Below are 19,769 nucleotides of genomic sequence, written 5' to 3'. Positions count from 1 at the left end.
ACCTCATTTCTCACGGGCATCCAGCACAGTAGCGTTAGCAGCTTTTAGGATGGGTTGTATTGGTTGTCGACTGACGCTATGAGCGTGTGTGTGTTGTTTCCAGCTGGAACTCTGTCAGTCAGACACATTGATTTCTAGCAGTGTTTGATCAGAAGTGATGCTGTTGGCAGGTCAGCCATAAAACAAGGAAATCTGTTTGTTCAGAGCCAAGAATGGAAGCTGGAAGATAAGCCACGCAGTAATATTTCTGTTCATTTGTCAATAGCGAAAGTGTTTTCCTCCCTGTTTGTTTGTGGACAGAGATAAAATAATTAGAATTTTCTGATTATTTGCTTACACAGAGAACAGTTGAGTATTTGGTTCTTCAGTCCGTCCCAGAACACATTCTGTTTATGCTGATATAAAAGTGTGTACACATGCATCCTCAGAGATTGTGTTATGATGGTGTTCCCAGAACCTCCTGAGTGTGTTCACACCTGGCATAAGGGCTGTCCACATGTGTTTGGATTTGTCAGCACAGATGTTAATACATGTCTGAACTAGTGCTGGGTATTGACACCAAGGATTAAACGGGCCCCAGGGCGAAATTGTTAAAGATCAGAGAACTGGCAGGTGCTGACATTGGTGGTTTTCATTTCACTACATGTAAATAAAACAAATTACGACACTAGATTTCCTATTTATTATTGCCGTGATCCATTGATTCACACTACAAATGAGAAAACACATTAATTCATCCATAATTGTGACCTAACACAACAAACCAACATGATTATCAATAAAGAACCATAGCAATAACCAGTATCAGTAAGAGCAGTAGACTATTGAAATAGTCAGTAAATTGCAGGGAAAATTGTATATAATTATGGATTGTAGTCGAATGTATACAGTATTTAAATGGGTTTATATTGAACACATTGTCACCTTCCTAAAATAACTGCCTATGTCATTTTTCCCATATTTTTCAAGAAACACAAACCTTAACCAGACCGAATTCACACACAGGCAAGTATCTAACAGGGTAGAATCGCATGATCTGTTCAACTGGGAATGTAGGTGAATTTACCAGAATGGCCAGCGTCATGAGATGATTTAGGGAAAAAAAAAAGTTATTTTGTCAAAAAATTACTTAGGCGATTATTTTAGAAAGGGGAAGAGTAGTGTGTAGTGAATTTGTATATGTGATGATTATTATATTGACTGATGTGGACATGTATACATGTCCTGGGGATGGGATTAAATATGTGTTTACTGGTTCCCACTCCTTTTTGAATGTGTAAATATCATTAAAACTGCATTAAGTATTTCTTTTGTATAATAATATAAATCTATTTTTATGTTATGTTCTTATGTATGTTGTTAATTTGCTTCAGGCATTTGCATTTGTTGGTGGTTGTTTGTGCTTTTTATATATCTGAAATAAAACATTCATTCATTCAACTGTTAACATTTTAACAATATCAGGACCTACGCATACTTCACTGTCACAGCTATGACTATTTAATTGCATTTGCAAAACCGTCTGGCTTAGAGTTTGTGTTATCACATCTTACTACAAGAGGTGAAGCCACAGGTTTGGATGTACCAGAGTGTGTGGACTGTGCTCAGTGTGTCCCTGTCATGTATCCGGACAGATAACAGGAGTTAACAGCTGTCTGCAGACACCAGACTCACACTGTTGGAAAAAGGCCAGTGCACTCCAACTAGTGTCACTGCTCTGCTTTGTTACAGCATCCACCAGGACTGGACTGTGTGCTATTATTATTTTATTCTATCTTGCTTTAGTTTGAATTCCTCTTTTTCTACTTTACTTTTACAACCATGGTGTTTGTTATATTTCTATGTAACTTTAATATACCTGTGCTTGTATTGTTGTGATTGTGTTGTGATTGTGGGTTCTAAGTGAGCTGATGGATACTTTGAATGTTGCCCATGGGAATGAATAAATTATTTGAATAAAGTACCCTGTTCTATTCTAGCATCCTGTACTGACACGCTGATGTTTAGTAATCACGGTTTTGCATGGACTGCTGGTCTTTGATAAACCCAAGTCAAATCAGCCGGTCTTCATTGTCTGATCATTCAACAGCTTCTGACAGCAGGACTGACGGAGGGTGTGTCTTTAATAGTTTTTCTCAAAGCCAAAAACAGACAAGTCAACCGTCACAACCGATTCACATCAGCAGTCCAGGTTTTATTCAGTTCAGTTCTGGGGTGAGAACCAGTAGAATTGGAATGAAAGTAAAGAGTGTGAAGCGTCGAAACCTTCCTTCTGTTAACACTTTAGTTTATTGAGACACATAGCAACTGTATATTATATAGTTCATGTCTGCTGATAAGATAAGATAAGATAAGATAAGATGAAACTTTATTGATCCCCCAACAGGGAAATTCATCAGTTCAAGCAGCAAGGCAGGGGCAAAAAATTGTACATGTAGCATAATGAAAGATACAAAATGCAAAAGCAATACAAAAATAATAATTTTGAGACTATGTACATATTTACATAAGAAGTAATAGATTCAATCTATACTTCTACGACACAGGATGTGTGCTGGTTTTATCTCTTTTACAAATTGTCACTGATAAGATTGCTGTGATGTTTTTATTTAGTGATAAAAATGTTTAATTCATAGTTTTTTCATTACAAACTTGTTTCCACTGATGAAAACTGAACATTATCGTCTGTTTCATGTTGCTTTGGTTATTTCACCAAGCATGTTAAACCATTAAAGCTTAAAGGTTATCTCACTTTAATATCGCTGTAGCATAAATTAGCTCTGTTTTTACCCGTCTTAACACACCCAGCACCTAGTATTAATATTAGCATATTAGCAGCAGTGAGTTGCTGTTAAAGGCGCTCATGGTCCAACTTCATCAGTACCATGACATTATTTTAAAAGTCGATTACACTCCCGTGCACATAGAAAAAGACACACAACAGTCCAATTAAAGGGCTTAGTTGAGCTCGCCTAAGCCGTACATGTAAACATAGTGACTGTAAAACTGTGCCTTGAAATATACACTCACAGTCAATGAAAACTTTGAGACCATATTTTTCGTCATAATTTTTATTTTGAAACCCTAAACTGGAATTTTTTCATATGAATCATTTGTTTAGGACATTGGCATACAGAAACAACAATCTAAAGTTTCAAGAATAATTTCAAAACAAAAAACTTAACAAAAGAAAATGGCACCTGCCAAACACAAAGTCACAACAGTAGCGGTCCTGGTCAGGAGTTGTCACTCTCTCTCTCCCTGGACGCGGTCTATGGTCAACAGAGCCTGTGGTGTTGTGGCGTTCAACCAGGTTTCTGATTGTGGGTTGGGAACAGCCCATAGGCCTGGCTATATCACTGGAGCTCAAACGGCCTCCACCATACCCAGTGCCCGGAGACGTTCATGTGATAGATGTGGCGTGATGCCGTTCACTGCACTAACAATGGTGGCCTTTTTTGGGCCTTTATATAGGCCTTCAAAACCAATCCTCAAATTGTGCAGATACCCACTGAGTATTGCTCAATGTGTATTTGGTCCACTTTTGCAAAGAGACTAACCCATGCGCAATGAACCGTGACAACACGACAACTCATCATTATCTCAACTACCCGAGCACTAAGTCATCAATAAATCCACAATGAATAATTACAACCCCCCTTCAAGTAGAACTATGTAGACATTTCTACCTCAAAGTTTCTATTGACTGTCAGTTTATGACACAACTGTCCTCAAGCTGTGTCGCTGTCCCTGTTTCATGTCTTGTGTCAGCGATACAAAGACAGAGCACTTGAAGACAGTGACTCTGAGGCAGTGGGAAGTAGCCTGAAGCAGCTTCACAGGTGCTGATCTGAACAGGTCTAAATACTTCTGGCTTTAGACCAAGCCGGAGAACACGTAACATGACCTAGTTTGATCTGAGCAGACTGAAACACCTGTGGCCTCTGACAGTGTTACATGACTCCCCTTAATGATCTCCACTGAGGACAACCTGAATTCAGCTGCAACACTTCACCCTGGATCTCAGCTCTTAAATATGTTTTTCACTGAGGAAACATGAATATTTAACCCATAAAGACCCAGTACTACTTTTGAAACAGTTCCAAATTTTTTTTCCTTCTCTATTTCTCTTTTCTTAAGTGATTGATTACTATTTTTTCTAATATTATCCTCAACATTTTGTGGTTTTTCAGTGAAAATCAGATGTTTTCCTATGTTTAATTTACTGATCATGTAGATCATGTCCATAAAAGCTCAGATTAAAGTTGAGGATTATTTTAGCAAAAACAGAGAAAACTCTAGAAAAAGTGACTTTTTCAGCAAAGATTACATTTACATTTATGCCTTTGGCAGCAAGGTTATTATCATTAACGAAAACTAACGAAATGATGAAAACTAGAATTATAAAAACATTTTCGTTAACTGATGTAAATAAAAACTATAATTAAAAGAAAAAAACCATAACTAACTGAAACTGTATTGTGTGTTTACAAAACTAACTAAAACGTCTAAAAATTATGAATAAAATTCCCTTCATTTTGTCTTTGTCAATGTCGAATTGATATAAAATCAATATATTTCCCTCAAGCAATTTTAGCTGCTGGCACCATATGATATTTAACGGTCTGTCACTTCTTGTCACTTGTGGTTTACAGTCGTCTTCTGGTCCCCACTCTACCTGGAAACATGGAGACTAAAGCTGGGAGAAAGCAGTAGAGTCCTGTCTGGGATTTATTTGAATTTGACGGTGAAGAAGATAAAAGATATGAAGAAACTAAAACTAAGCATTTAGAAAAAAAAAAAAGAAAACGAATAAAAACTAGCAAACCTGCTCTAAAAAACTAATTAAAACTAACTGAACTAGAGAAGATAAAGTCAAAACTAAATAAAAGTAAACTATAATGAAAAATCAAAAACTATTATAACCTTGTTTGGCTGACACTTTTTTCCAAAGTGACTTACAGGGGAAAAACCAAAAATAAAAGAAAAATACAAGATTATATTAAAATGTGAACGTAAAACAGCTGTACAATTAAAACAGTATTGTACGGAAGAATAAAAAAGCAAAATGATAGACTAAAATACAAGAATAGGTTAAAAAGACATAAAAACAGGTGTAAAATTTAAAAAAAAAGTGAAATAAAAATACCGAGTAAAACAACAGAATAAACATAATAATATATTTAAAATGGAGTGTCTGAAAATGCTATAGGACCGGAGGTGCTCTCTGCAGAGCTGGGTCTTCAAGAGCTTATGTCAATAATTGAACCTAAAAACAAGTGTCTCCATCCACTGTCATTTATTAAACTCCATGGGTTTTACTGGTGAATCAACGATGTGGAAGATGACGTTGTTTCCACGGTAACTACAGAGCCTCTGAACGTCCAAATGGGTCATATCTGATAAGCATGAAGACAACAAACTCTATTTCACACCAATTATTTAAATGTTTTGATGGGATTAGTGGATTAGAAGTTATTAAACACTTTAGATCAGAAGATGCTTGTGGTTGCCAGGGGGTTAAAGTGTGAATCTGACCGACTGCCGAACACAAGCCTCTATCACACCTTCTGATCCGTTTCATGCCTTACACCTCTTTCAAGGTTACTTGTTGACTTTCAGGCAAACAATGTAAGGCTTTTATTCAAATGTGAACTTGGAAAGTCCCAAACAAAGTTCCTGGTTACCAGACCATCTTACGCACTTTGTTCTCCGGGCTACAGAAGTGCAGGATGTGAACAGTCAGCCGCTTTCCCACAGGAAGTGAACACAACAGCTTTGTCTTCCACTTTGATCTGGTGTCTGATGCAGCACAACAGCCCATAATCCCATCCTGATAACCACACCCAAAATCATACAAATGCAAGTATGAAAGTAAGACGTGGCGAGTCCAGTCCTGTCAGACGTTGACCTTTTCTTGTGCTGAAATAGTTGCTGGGTGTGTGAAGCATCTCCTTTGTGGTCAGCGGGTACAGCTTAAAACAACTGTGATGTTTTCTTTAAAAACAATACAATTTCTGCTCGTTCATTGTCTTTCAGTGTTGGGAAACGATGAATTCAGTTTCTGGGATGCTTTTTTTCCCTGCTAAAGGTTGTGAAATTCAGTTTATAATACAGTAGACGTGACTCAAATTTAAGCACATAGTCTCCAGTTTTGCATATCAAGCTTATTATTCATTATTATTCATTAGGAGATTAATAGGATGCTTCACATTCTCTGAATCTGTTCCATATTTTCATGTGTTCTGAGTTGGTATTTTGATAAGAGCCATCACACTAAAGATGCCATTAGTGTTATTTTTCACTTAAAGGAGTGAGATTTTTGCTTTTTTAAAATGGAATGATGCATTTTAAAACATTTCCCTGTGGTCTACATAAACTGTAAATGCTATGCTTGGGTCTGAATTCTTCATTAATTCAACTCCACAGGTCCATCTTCAACCCTATTTCTAAGTAATGACACCAGAAAGGTGGTTTTGAGCGCTGGCCCTTTAAATGCAAATGAGCCACTTCAGGCCCCACCCCCTCCAGGTTGTTGGCTGTGCTGCTCTGTCCTGTTCAACCAACAACTGAACATTTTAGGTAATCGGCTCGAAGTTTGGAGATATTTTCAGTATGGACTACAACCACTGCTGCTGACAAACAATTATGACGTATTCAGAGAAATGTTCATCACAAGTCTTGACCTTATTTGTGCAAATGTTGTGACGTAACTAGTTATAGACATAACAAATTAAGCACGAATTAACCCTTTCATGCATGAATTATGAGAACCTTAATCAAGATTTTTTTCCTGAGTTTTTATTCCTCTTTAGGCATGGAAAAACAGTGCGATTGAGTTTTTTTATGAACCTATTTTTCATGGAGTTACAAAAATGTCCACTCAGCTGGACGGCATGTGTTAAATTTTTGAAGCGAAGACACATATATTTAAAACCCATCATCATAAAGTGATATACTGTGTGAAAACTATGAAATAAAAACATTTTTAATGCAGCTAATCTGATGCTTTCTCACATTTTGTCATATTCTAATACTAGTTATGGAGATAATACGCAAAAAAAAAACAAAAAAAAACTTTTTTTTTTGAGAAAATTAGCAGTTGATTTACAGGGTGGGGAAGCAAAATTTACAATGAACATTTAGTTGTTTTTTCTCAGCAGGCACTACATCAATTGTTTTGAAACCAAACATATATTGATGTCATAATCATACCTAACACTATTATCCATACCTTTTCAGAAACTTTTGCCCATATGAGTAATCAGGAAAGCAAACGTCAAAGAGTGTGTGATTTGCTGAATGCACTCGTCAAACCAAAGGAGATTTCAAAAATAGTTGGAGTGTCCATAAAGACTGTTTATAATGGAAAGAAGAGAATGACTATGAGCAAAACTATTACGAGAAAGTCTGGAAGTGGAGGAAGCAACAAAAAACGTACCAAAGCTTTTATTAAAGCTCTCAAATCCAAAATCCTAAAGGATCCAACCAAATCCATGAGAAAAATGGCAATTGAACTTGAGGTAGACAACATGACTGGTAGAAATGCAGTAAAATATGATTTGAAGTTACAATCTTACACAAGAACACCAAAACACTTGTTGACAACAGCAACAAAGCCAACTTTAGCAATTTTTGGGAATCATGTTTATAGCCGCCTTCTAGCCCAGATCTAAACCCTCTGGATTCTGCTATTTGGGGCGTTTTAGAACATGCTACCAACAGAACATCACACAGCAATGTCGACTTTATTAAAGATACTATTAAAGAAGAATGGGAGAAGTTGTCACCCGAATATTTGAGGAACACTTGCGCAAGTTTCAGGAAGCGTGTGAAGGCAGTTATTGAGAAAGAAGGAGGACACATAGAATAAAAACATTTTCTATTATGTAAATTTTCTTGTGGCAAATAAATTCTCATGACTTTCAATAAACTAATTGGTCATACACTGTCTTTCAATCCCTGCCTCAAAATATTGTAAATTTTGCTTCCCCACCCTGTACATTCAAAAATGTTAGTGCATATCAGGTTTATCAAGAACAACAAAGTTACATTAATGGTCTGAATGTCAGTGTAGATGATGCATGAGCGTCCATTGTGTTGGTTGATATCCTCTTGAGATCCAGTAAAGTGAAAATCTTTAGCTTTTTTTTTTTTACATTAAACAGTCATCTTGATTGGAAACTGCATGATGCAACAGTTTTTTCAGATACATTTTAAAAATTATTTTAATTAATTTATTTTTTAATGGAATGTCCTTTTCAATGAACAGCATTTTTTTTTTTTTTTTTTTTTTTTATTAAAACTGTCAAACTTTAGTCCCTTACCGAGGACAAAAATGCATTACTGGGTCTCAGGAGGAGATAGAATTAAAACAACTATACCCATGAATATATAAAAGAACAGCTGGAGAATATTTGTCCACTATAGTGACCACTATGCATGAAAGGGTTAAAACAGGTTGTAGAAATCCACTCGATTTTTGCCAAAATGAATATAAAGACAGCTTTGCAGCACCTGGATGGTTCAAATTCAAACTTTATGAACTACTAGGGTCCAAATACACAAATAAATGTACCAAAGACTAATAAAAGTGGGTTTAGCAAAATATGACCCCTTTAAGAAATGAGAAGTTACTGCATCAGTTAAAGGGTTAAAGAACTTTTTGCAGTTGAAACATATTAATCACTGCAGTAATAATCCAATAGAAGGATCTTATCTACGTGCTTAGTTACATGCAGACTTTTTTGGCTGTGCATTTTGTCATAAAAACAAAACATATCACATCCCTGGGGACTTTTAATGGATTCCTATGGGAGAAGTGACTTAAAACACTCCTCTGTTTAGAGAAACAGTTGGGTCTTCAACATCTTACCTGCAGACTAACACATTATGACTCCACCTGCTAAGATGTAAAACCAAATAAATTAAATGTTTTTTAGGCAGTGACAGTTTGAGGTGTTTTCATTTACAGCAGCCCTTCAGACTGTCATGTCGCTGAACACATTTGACCTTTACGTCTCTGCTCTTCTTTATATCATCGCAGCCAAAGTTAAAAATAACCAAACTCACAACACATCACAGATCACGATAACCTTGTGCTCAAGGATAAGAAATCTTCTTCACTAAACCATAAGACATACAGACTGTAAATTTATGCCAGACCATCACCGCTCATAGAATATCATTTACTCACCACAATGTTTCGAAAGCAGCTGATTCTCCTGAGAAGATACAGAGCTGAAACGTTCTGTTGTGTTATATTTATTAATTTAATGATCAAATCAAAGGCACTGTATGTCATTTCTGCCACTAGGAGGCTGTAAAACAAAACCATAATAAAATACATAGAAGGTGATGCTCAGGAGTTGCATTCATTTTAATCCTAAGGTAATGTTTTGAGTGTTTCAGTTTAGTTTTTATCATTTATTTGTATTAAACATCTATATTAGTGAAGTGAACATGATGTCACTGACAGGCAAAATCAAACCTGACTTAATAATTAACTAAATATTGAACATGGACTGAGTTATTTTTAGATCTTTTAATACTGAAATGATAATATTACTCATCTCTTCTATATAATACAATGCTGTGTTATTGTATATTACAAATGATACATGTGATGCCTGTTATTTCTGGTTCTTTAACACAAGAACCAAGAGGAGATAATCCCTCGACTGTGACTTGTTTTTTAATCTCTGAAAATCTACTGAAGTGAAACATTAAATCACTTAGGTATTTTTTACTCACATATATCTAGTTATTACACAGATGCATATTAAGGCAGTAAAACCTCCCAGGAGGTTCAATAATTATTCTGGCATAACTAACATCTTTATAGTAGTCCTAGAATAATTATTAAACGTAGTCGTATGGTTAAATTAATGTTTCTCTTGTGAAAAACTGATGTGTGAGTGTAACTGTCTGTGGTTGATGCTCCACGATGAAATTAAAATTTTTTACATGATTAATTGTTAAACCTCAGTGCTTTTTTCTTTTCTCTGAATGGACTTGAAAACACTCTCCCATTTTTTATTTGATGTTGATAGAGCAAATACAACCGGAGATATGATGGACTGAACTGGGAGCAAACAAACATGAGTAAAAGTATGAAAATGAGGTAGGGCAGGTGTTATATTTCTTACCATATCATTGTCATTTTTTGTCCTTTTTCAAAACAGAAAAAACTGGCCAAGTCTGCAGATTCTAATCCACAGATTTCATTCGCATTACAGGTAAGGGTGAGAATGACCCCACTTAAACTGGATGCGGAAACTGGGAGGACTGGGGGTGAGGGGGTGGGGGGAAGGGTGAGAAAACCCGAGAAAACATCTATGTAAAGATGTGCTTTTATGTCAATATTTGAGTATAGTTTTAATTTATTACAATTATGATTTTATATACTAGTATTTGGAGCCAATATTCACTTTTAAAGTCTTTGAAAAGGTTCGTTAGGCATCTTTGTGTTATTTATGTAATAAATTATATAAAGTTTTCAAATCAGATTGTATATTTTTTGTGTATTTTTTGGCCTTGTGTGTTGATATAGTAGGTTAAAGTGAAAAAAAAATAATAGGCAGATGAGATAAATGAAGTGCTGAAAAAAAAAGATACCAAACATGGGTATAGTAAACATTTCTTTATATAGTATATAAAGGCAAAATCAAAAGTACTTAAAAACAGCCAAAATAGGCTCAGACCCCTAAGGGTTAAGATAGTGGCTTTAGAAGTTTCTAAAAGGGATCTAATGCTGTCATATTATTGCCTGAAAAACACATAGGAAAGACAACAAACACATGCCAATAGATGCCTTTTATTTAACAAGTGTATATTCCTTAAAAAAACAGGCTATGGATGTGCGTCATGGCAATATATATTGTTAGAAAAACATCTTCTATTTCTTTTTTATGCTCTGTTGTTTATACATCACACTCTGCTGCATTATGTGGCTGCTGTTTCTTCAGCACAGATGGGAAATCTGCATGAAGGCAACACAAACAAACAAGGAGGGGAAGAAGCTAAAGTACAGCTATAAGAGAATTACCTTTTCTTACTCGCTCAATTGTTTGACAAATGAATGCGACCAAATACAGGTGTAACATCTGAAATACTGGACAGTGGCTGCATTCTACAGTAATGAAACAGATGAACGAGGCTAAACCTTTGGGTTCTGACATTAACAGGTTCATCTTCTCCTTTACATTAACTCTACGGTCCTTTGTTGTTAAACCAGCCTGCCACAAATCAGTGTGTGCATCTTTTACATGAATCTAAAATCAGCATGATCTAAAACGGCTGCGGTCGTTGAGTGCGTCCAGTCCTGGATCATTTATGAACCATGTTCTCATGTTGGTGATGAATGACAGAAACACCTGGCATGTCTGAAAGCTTCTGAGAACCAGCACTGCTAAGAAAAAAGGAAAATATACATACAGCATGATAGTAGGCGCTTTTCCATTGACCCTCAAATTGTGCGAATATAACTTTAATAAACTTTAATTTAATAAATTTCGCCAAAACTCTCACTTTCGATTAAAAGTTTTTGTGCTGGCAAGAGGTGGTTTTTCAGGCGTAGCACAATTGGTATATCATGCAAAACTGCAATGGAAAGACCTTTTCTGCAATTCGAGTTACATAAATAAAAAAAAAAAAAAAAAAAAGGATACTGGTGGACGTTACAAGCGAAAAAGAGTTTTAAAAAAAACCTGGTATGATATGTGTGGACACACCAGGAAACTGAATATTTTTTTTAATTTAGTAAAGGATAGAGGGGTAATATATAATAATAATGAATATATCTGTAAATCAACACAATATTTATGTTCATCACCATGTTTATGGAATGACTTCTCGTGTCATCTTGCAATAATAAATAAACAAATCATCGCATTTGTGATTTAATGGAAAAACCAACATTACACACCTCTGTTTTTTCGACATTTAGTAAAGTTTTGCGCAGATGTCCAATGGCAAAGCGAGTAGTCAAATAAACTGATGATTTTTGCATAATTTAATGTCTGATGAGTTCCATATTATATTTTATCTCTATAGTGAATGGCACAGAATGATTATTCTGATTAATCCTGAACAGAAAGAGAACTTTGACCAACAGATAAAACAGAAGAGCTACTTCTGTAAATGTTTCAACTGATTGTGTGAGTTTTTTTCTTTGTTTGCAAATGCTTTTATTATTGTAAAACTTAAATAATGTGACTGTATCGCTGCTGTCTTGATCAGGTCTCCCTTGAAAAAGAGACCCCCAATTTCAATAGGACCAACCTGGTTAATAAATTAATAAATGAATGAATGAAAAAAACAAACATGGTTGAGGTTTGGATACAAAAGGTTGACACTGGACTAGAAAACCAGACTTAAAAACCACTAAAAACACTGACAAGTGACAAATCTCCACAAATGTATCTGAAAATGACCTAAAGCCGTCAGACAAATGCAGTGGAGTTGAAAGGACAATATTTGCTTTGACGATGTTATATTCTAGGGCTGGAACGTCTATCGCTGATGGTTAACAGTCACCATGATGTCGAACCAATCATCATCATCCTCCCACCCCCACCCCCTCAGGAAAAAGTCATGGTGTCTGTGGTTTCTGCACTCGGCCATGTGCATGTCTGCATATGAGTAAACAGCACCCTGCATGAGGCATAAATGTGTCCTGTTCTTTCTGATTGTACAGTAGCTGCCTGTCATGTCTTCTCTTCATACAGTTTATACTTTCAAATGTCACTAGACAAGGTTTTACCAATAACACGTTTCAATGCCTCAACTGATGAGCTACCTTTAAAAATATCACATGTCAATAAAGACAAAGAAAAGTTCTGAGCATTAACTGTTTCTCTCCCTCTTTTCTTTTGTCTTTTCTTCATTCTTCCACAAATTATTTTATATAGTGCAGAGTTAACACTGCATTCTAAATCCCTTTCTGTTGAGTTAATTTCTCTACAACTACAAATATGCAAATGAAGTCACATTTTGTTTTCATATATATGTATAAGTTTGCATGCTTTCTTGAAATCTGTCTAATTTCTAGGCACTAAAAGTAGGATTATTTTGTTTGTTTTGTTGCATAGTCAAAATAAACTGAACTGAACTTTTACCAGTAACAGTAACACACCGTTTATGTTTCATTTCCTAAAATAAAACCAGGAGTCAAGTACACACCAGGTCACTAATAATAGCCGGTGTTGAGGTCAACACAAACAAGTAAAAACCAGTTCTCAGTTACATACCAAGTAATAAATAATATGGATGAAGTTCTGGCACCTGTCATGTAATGTGCTGCTAGTTACACACAACGTTCACTTCTACAAGTTTGATTAATACATTCAACAACATAATCCAGCTGTTTTCAACACTGCCTGGTTCTTGATCAGGTCTTTGTAGAAACTTTCATAGAGATGCACAATGCAATACTTCTGACACTGCAAACAAGAGCAGATCATATTGTGTGTATATATATATATATATATATATATACATATATATATATATATATATATATATATATATATATATATATATATATATATATATATATTTTTTTTTTTTTTTTTATTTATTTTTTTTTTTTATTTTTTTTTTTTTTAATTTTATTTTGATTTATTTTTTTTTTTTTTTTACATTTTTATTTCACTAAGTACGACCATTTCTACATAATAAACAGAGAAAATGAGAAATAAAGGCCTGTCTCTAACACAAACCTCTTTTAAATAAAGGCCTGGTTACTTGTGCAGCTGTAGTAAATAAAAGCGCTGGCTACTACTCCAGTGAATACAGTCGGTTGTTTTAATGAATTAAACAGCATAAAGGTCTTTACACACTGGAGGCATTTTTTCATGTGATTAATTCTCACGTCACTGCATTTTTTTTAACCCTTGTATTCACACATAATATATACAGTAAGCTGTGAAAATGCAGCGTTTTATTTTTGCCAAAGTAGATTTTTCAGGCCTTTGCAGAACTAAAATAATTTAAAAAAGGCATCAAATTAATCATAAGTGTGAAATTTATAAATAGACTTGTCGACTTCTCGCCACACTGTTTTGTGCGAAACACAAATTAATGAGATTATGAAGTCAACGATAATATATGGAGCAGCATCAGTGAACAACTAGACTGTCAGGATAGAGAGGAGTTTCTGTAACATGAATATCATATGAATCAGATCTAGACTCTGGAAACTAAATATAAAGGACCTGAAGACACTGAATCAGATACAAAGGTTTCACATGAGACTAAGGCTACGTTCAGACAGCAGGTCTTAATGCACAATTCTGATGTTTTGGTGAAATCCGATTTTTTTTGTGTGCTCGTTCAAATTACATAAATATGTTGTTCCCACCTCTCCTCCTCCTGGGACGCAGAATTGTGACATTTGTCACTTTTCAGTGATGTAAAGGTCAGATAAATGCGACCTGGCTGTTCAGACTGAAGTCGCATTGCAAAATATCAGATACATGTTGGATTTAGGACCACATATGAAAGTGACCTGGGTCGGATTTTAAAAAATCGGATTTGTGCTGTTCAAACTGTCATTAACAGATTGGATACAGGTCACATATGGGGAAACAAATCAGATTTGGGCCACATTTGCCTGGAGTCTGAACGCAGCCTAAGTGATGTCGACTCCATTATTTCTGCCAAATGGCTCTATTGGATTCTTATATTGAACAATATTGAAAGGCTGCAAACTTGCATCGCTGGTAGAGTTGCACATCGTCATTGTGATATACGTATGCGCAATAGTCACATCGCAGGTCCTCCAATGTAAGAAGCTAATGAACTCAACATGTTCTCATCTAATTTCATCCTGGTACCTGACACACACTGCGTGCAGCGATCCACCAATCACAATCGTTCTTAATGAGTTTGCAGAAGCAGACCACGCCCCTGCGCATGGAGTAAGTCGCTGGTAACGACATCAAAAAATGAGCAACGAACAAGAGAAAATCACCAAAAATGAAGACTTGGCGCCAAAAAGAAAAGCAACGTCAGCTATCTGGAATTATTTCAGCGACACTAAAACACATGTTCCGTGTTGACAGTGCCTTGTAACTGTTGCCACAACGAGAGGAAACACAACTAATTTGTTTGACCATTTGCGTCGACACCACACAACTATTTCATATTGCAATATGTATCGCAGGTTTAAAAAATCGCAATGTCAGTTTTTTCCAGTATCATCCAGCCCTAATCACTGGTATTTAGTTTTAATGCCAAATATTGGAGGGTGAGTATTTCACACTTATGGGATATTCATTTAATGCTGTGTGACATGAGTGGACATCCCCTTCCACACACTGTCCTCACCCATCCACATCGTCACAAGTCAAATTTATACACGTCACCCTTCACTTACATTTCACCACTGATCAGGATTTTAGGTTTTGGTCAGTGTAGCTGAGTCATACCAGGATTAACTTTAATCTTCAAAGTTCGTGCCAATGATTCATAACCACAGTACCACCAATAAGAACCAGAGGAGCACAACAACAACACAACAGTGGTGAGAAGAGGTGTTGAAGGGTGCATTTCCTCCATTTCTCTGGTCACACATCCCATCGAACCAACAGCAGGATGTTTAAATAATCCATCTGTCCGCCTTGATCCTGTGCACAGTTTGTCTCCGCTGCGATTACTTGCCTCAAGAAAAACTCTCCTCATTCATCCTTTCCTTTCTGCACCAAATGAGAGTCAGATGTTTTGCAGAGGAAGGACGGACCCCCACCCATCCTGCTCTGCTGGGGAGGTGGGATCGCATCTGTGTTCAGCGAGTGCATTGACAGGAAGTTTAACATTCCACACGACTTCCATCACCGGCCGGTCGGCAACTGAGGCAGAAATCTGGCAGTGCCTTTCATTAGGATAAATCAAGCAGAGAAGCTTACAGTCTGTGTTGTAAATAAGCAGCAGTTGACATTACCTCAGGAAATTTATGCAGCGGGATTTATTTTATCACCTGCTCTTGCTTGGCTCGTTCTACTGGCACGGATTTCTGCCGCTTGCCCATGAGGCTTTAGACTTTAGGGCTGAGGCTTAGTGAACATCCTCTGGAGCTGCCCTGTCAAAAGCATGACTTGGCTAAACAAAGACAAGGCCCCTTTCACCCCACAAATTCCTTGACAACTGCTGCAAGCTTCCTGCTGGCATTTGATATGCTCCATTTCGTTCCCATGACCAAACTCGAGTCACGCTGAGGCGTTCGCTGAGCAGTTGAAGGCTCGTCTCACTGACACTATCAAGCTTTTCCCGACTCGATGTGAAACTTCCCTCGTTCTCTGAGCTGAGAAAACAGTGTCGCAGCAAGTCAGAAGAAGTGACTTCAAATTATTCATGCCTTCTATGTCTCAAAGCGCACAGTAAATACTGTTTGTCTAAGTGCAATTACAAGGGAAGACAATGAGGAGCCAGTGTGGGATATCGTGTGTAATTACATTTAGCCTTAAGTGGTTAAATGCAACCTTTTCTTTGGCTTTTCTGCGATTTCTTCTTTTGGTTTGTTTTCATTGAGATGTACACAAAACCTTTGGGAAGATGTGACGCCATGTATGGAAATCAGAATGACAACAGTATTTGGTTGTGTAAGGTCATATAGAAAGCTCCCCTTTCATCACATTGAGCTTCCACAAAGCTGCAGCTTAACTTTTCAAAGTAAGAAAACCTGCACCTAAAGGCACGTTTGTCTGGAGGTTGAAAATTGAAACCATGAACTGGAGGAAAAAACGCTGTATTTCTCAAAGTTAAGGCTGCATCCATGCTAATAGGTGTTTGTTTTAAAACATTAGTTGTGCTCCATTCACACCTATTTTGAAGCAGGATCAGAGACTTCTGGAAATGCTGCTCAGGTTTTGGACTCTTTCTAGAACATGTTTCAGATATATTTTCATCTTTTACCTTGAATTTAAATGGTTTCTCTGGTTATGAAGAAAAGTGATAAGATTAAAATATGAAACTTTCCTTTAACAGTGAATGTATATCCCAGATTTGTTCTTTTCATTCATGCAATTATTTTATCAGTCTTATTACCTGAACTTTTGCTTATATTGTCAATTAGGAGAAAAACATTTTTGTCAGTTTAGGTGCAACAAATCTGAACCAGTGACCTCACATTTTGACTTTTGTCATCAGACACTCATACCCCCCCCACATCCCACCCATTGTCTCTCTGACCATGGGGTAAACTCACCGAGCTGGCTCTGTTTTTCCCAGCATGTGGTTGCCAGGTTGGAGAGTTCACGGTATTTCTCTGCGAGTTGGAGTTTTCCGTTATTAAGGCGAGGTCGTCGGGCGAGGCTCTCCTCAGCCACGCTCCGATTGGACGTCAGCAGCGTCTCCCTGTCCACCTGCAAATCCTGAAACTGGGAACAAACACAAAAATAGATCAGAGATTTCTGACTCAGTTTGACTCTTTATAGAGCATAAATTATCTCCAAAGTTAGCCAACTTCATCTCGATTCATTCAACTTGAACAGCATTGGACCAAATTTTAAATGAATGGTGAATATGCATTATTACAGGAACAGTGTGGAGCTCAGTAAGTAGCAACTAAGTCATATGTAAGTAGAGAACACTTAGTACATGTGTAAAGCATAACAAACTAGAAGCACTCGGAGAGCACAGACCTCCGCCAAGGCAAATCAGTGGGCCCCCCCCGTGGGCCCTCCCACCCCCCACCCCCGATCACCACCAAAATTTAACTGTTTGTTCCTTGTGCCAGTATCAACATTTCCTGAAATTTTCATCCAAATCCATCCATAACTTTTTGAGTTATCTTGCGCACAAACAGACAGATAGACAAATAGACAGACAAACAAACCAACGCTGACAAAAACATAACCTCCTTGGCAGAGGTAACAATAAGGGATGTATGTATACGGAGTTAAAGTCATTATGACAGACTGGATGATTAGTGAAAGGCCAGAGAACAGAAATATATCTTGAACCTAGATTTACAGCTCAGAGTCAGTTCAAAGGTTATTACATCTAAACAAAGAAAATGGAAGAAAAAATGACTTTTTAGAAAAGTATTTCATTAACTGAATGTAAAGTCAAGCGTCTGCCACCACTGTCATTTGTCAAACTCTGTGGGTTTTACAGGTGAATCAGTGCAGCAGAAGATAAAGGTGTTCCCACGTTCACTACGGAGCCTCTGAACGTCCAAATGGATCATATCTGATGACCATGAAAAGCTGAGAATCTTCATTTAACTGAATTATTTACATGTATCAACAGGATTAGTGGTTCAGAAGATACTAAACATTTGTTGTTTAGCTGTTTGAGGGTAAAATCAAACTATTTAGGATTCACCCACATGTCAGCCTGTCAGCCCACGTCGGTATCAGTGTATACGATGCCTTTTCACAGATGGTGGTGACAGATATTTATCTACTGTGTTATTTAAAGTTTTTCAGAAATTTCTATGTTTGACTCTCATTCCATAGATGTAATCAAAAACTGAAAGACTTTAAAACAGTAACTATTTCTATTACGGATGCAAATTATCGATTAATCCATTAATCATTAGTTGGTTGAGCTTATCGATTGATTAACAATTTATTGATAAATGGCAATTTTCCTGAGAACCTGAACTTGTCTTTCAACAGGATCTATAAGAATAAAAGCTAAATATTGTTAATATACTTCATAAAAAAAGCATGTCATATTCCTTAATGATTGATTTATTGTACCAATGGATACAGTACAGGCAGTGACATTTATGGAGTAGAACTAAAGAAATTCAACAGAGAAATTCAATAAAATAAATGCACCTGAAGAGGGGCAGTTTAGAAGAAATGGGCATTTCAGACTTTGCATCACAACCTGACATGATGGAGCGAGATACCAGCAGAGTATTTTATACTACTTATACTATTTTTATATATTTTTTTACTTTTACTCTTTCATACAGCATATCTCTAATTTGCACATATTTTCAATTGTACACTATTTTATATTTCATATTATTTAAAAACATGTCTGTATCTTTAGTGTTGTTATTTAGATGTAAGTGCACCAAGGTTATCATTAACGAAAACTAACGAAATGACGAAAACTAGAATTGTAAAACCATTTTCGTTAACTGAAATAAATAAAAACTATAATTAATAGAAAAAAACGATAACTAACTTAAACTGTATTGTGTGTTTACAAAACTAACTAAAACGTAAAAAAATTATGGATAAAATTCCCTTCATTTTTGTCTTTGTCAATGTCGGATTGATATAAAATCGATTTATTTCCCTCAAGCAATTTTAGCTGCTGGCACCATATGATATTTAACGGTCCGTCACTTCTTGTCACTTATGGTTTACAGTCGTCTTCTTGTCCCCACTCTACCTGGAAACATGGAGACCAAAGCTGGAAGAAAGCAGCAGAGTCCTGTCTGGGATTTATTTGAATATAAGACATGAAAAAACTAAAACTTAACTAAAATGAAGCATTTAGAAAACTAGAAGCACTCGGAGAGCACAGACCTCCGCCAAGACTGATCAGTGGCCCCCCATGTGGGCCCCCCCACCCCCGATCACCACCAAAATTTAATCATTTCTTCCTTATCCCATTTCCAACAAACCCTGAAAATTTCATCCAAATCTGTCCATAACTTTTTGAGTTATGTTGCACACTAACGGACAGACAAACAAACAAACAGACAGACAAACAAACAAACAAACCCTGGCAAAAACATAACCTCCTTGGCGGAGGTAATAATGAAAACTAATAAAAACTATCAAACCTGCTCTAAAAAACAA

At 36.4% G+C, this 19,769-nt stretch overlaps 1 protein-coding gene across 1 annotated transcript in view; it reads right to left on the bottom strand.

The window, feature by feature from the left end:
* Positions 1-19,769, bottom strand: part of vps37d (VPS37D subunit of ESCRT-I) — a 68,609-nt gene that overhangs the window by 29,280 nt on the left and 19,560 nt on the right. Inside the window, exon 2 of the mRNA XM_030155121.1 lies at positions 17,207-17,378. Within this exon, the coding sequence (XP_030010981.1) occupies positions 17,207-17,378 (172 nt within the window). The remainder of the gene's footprint in view (positions 1-17,206; positions 17,379-19,769) is intronic.

The sequence above is a fragment of the Sphaeramia orbicularis genome, chromosome 14, assembly GCF_902148855.1.
Source record: "Sphaeramia orbicularis chromosome 14, fSphaOr1.1, whole genome shotgun sequence".
NCBI classification, from domain to species: Eukaryota; Metazoa; Chordata; class Actinopteri; order Kurtiformes; family Apogonidae; genus Sphaeramia; species Sphaeramia orbicularis.
Note: the sequence above shows the minus strand (reverse complement) of the source record. Positions and strands in the feature narration are given on the sequence as shown.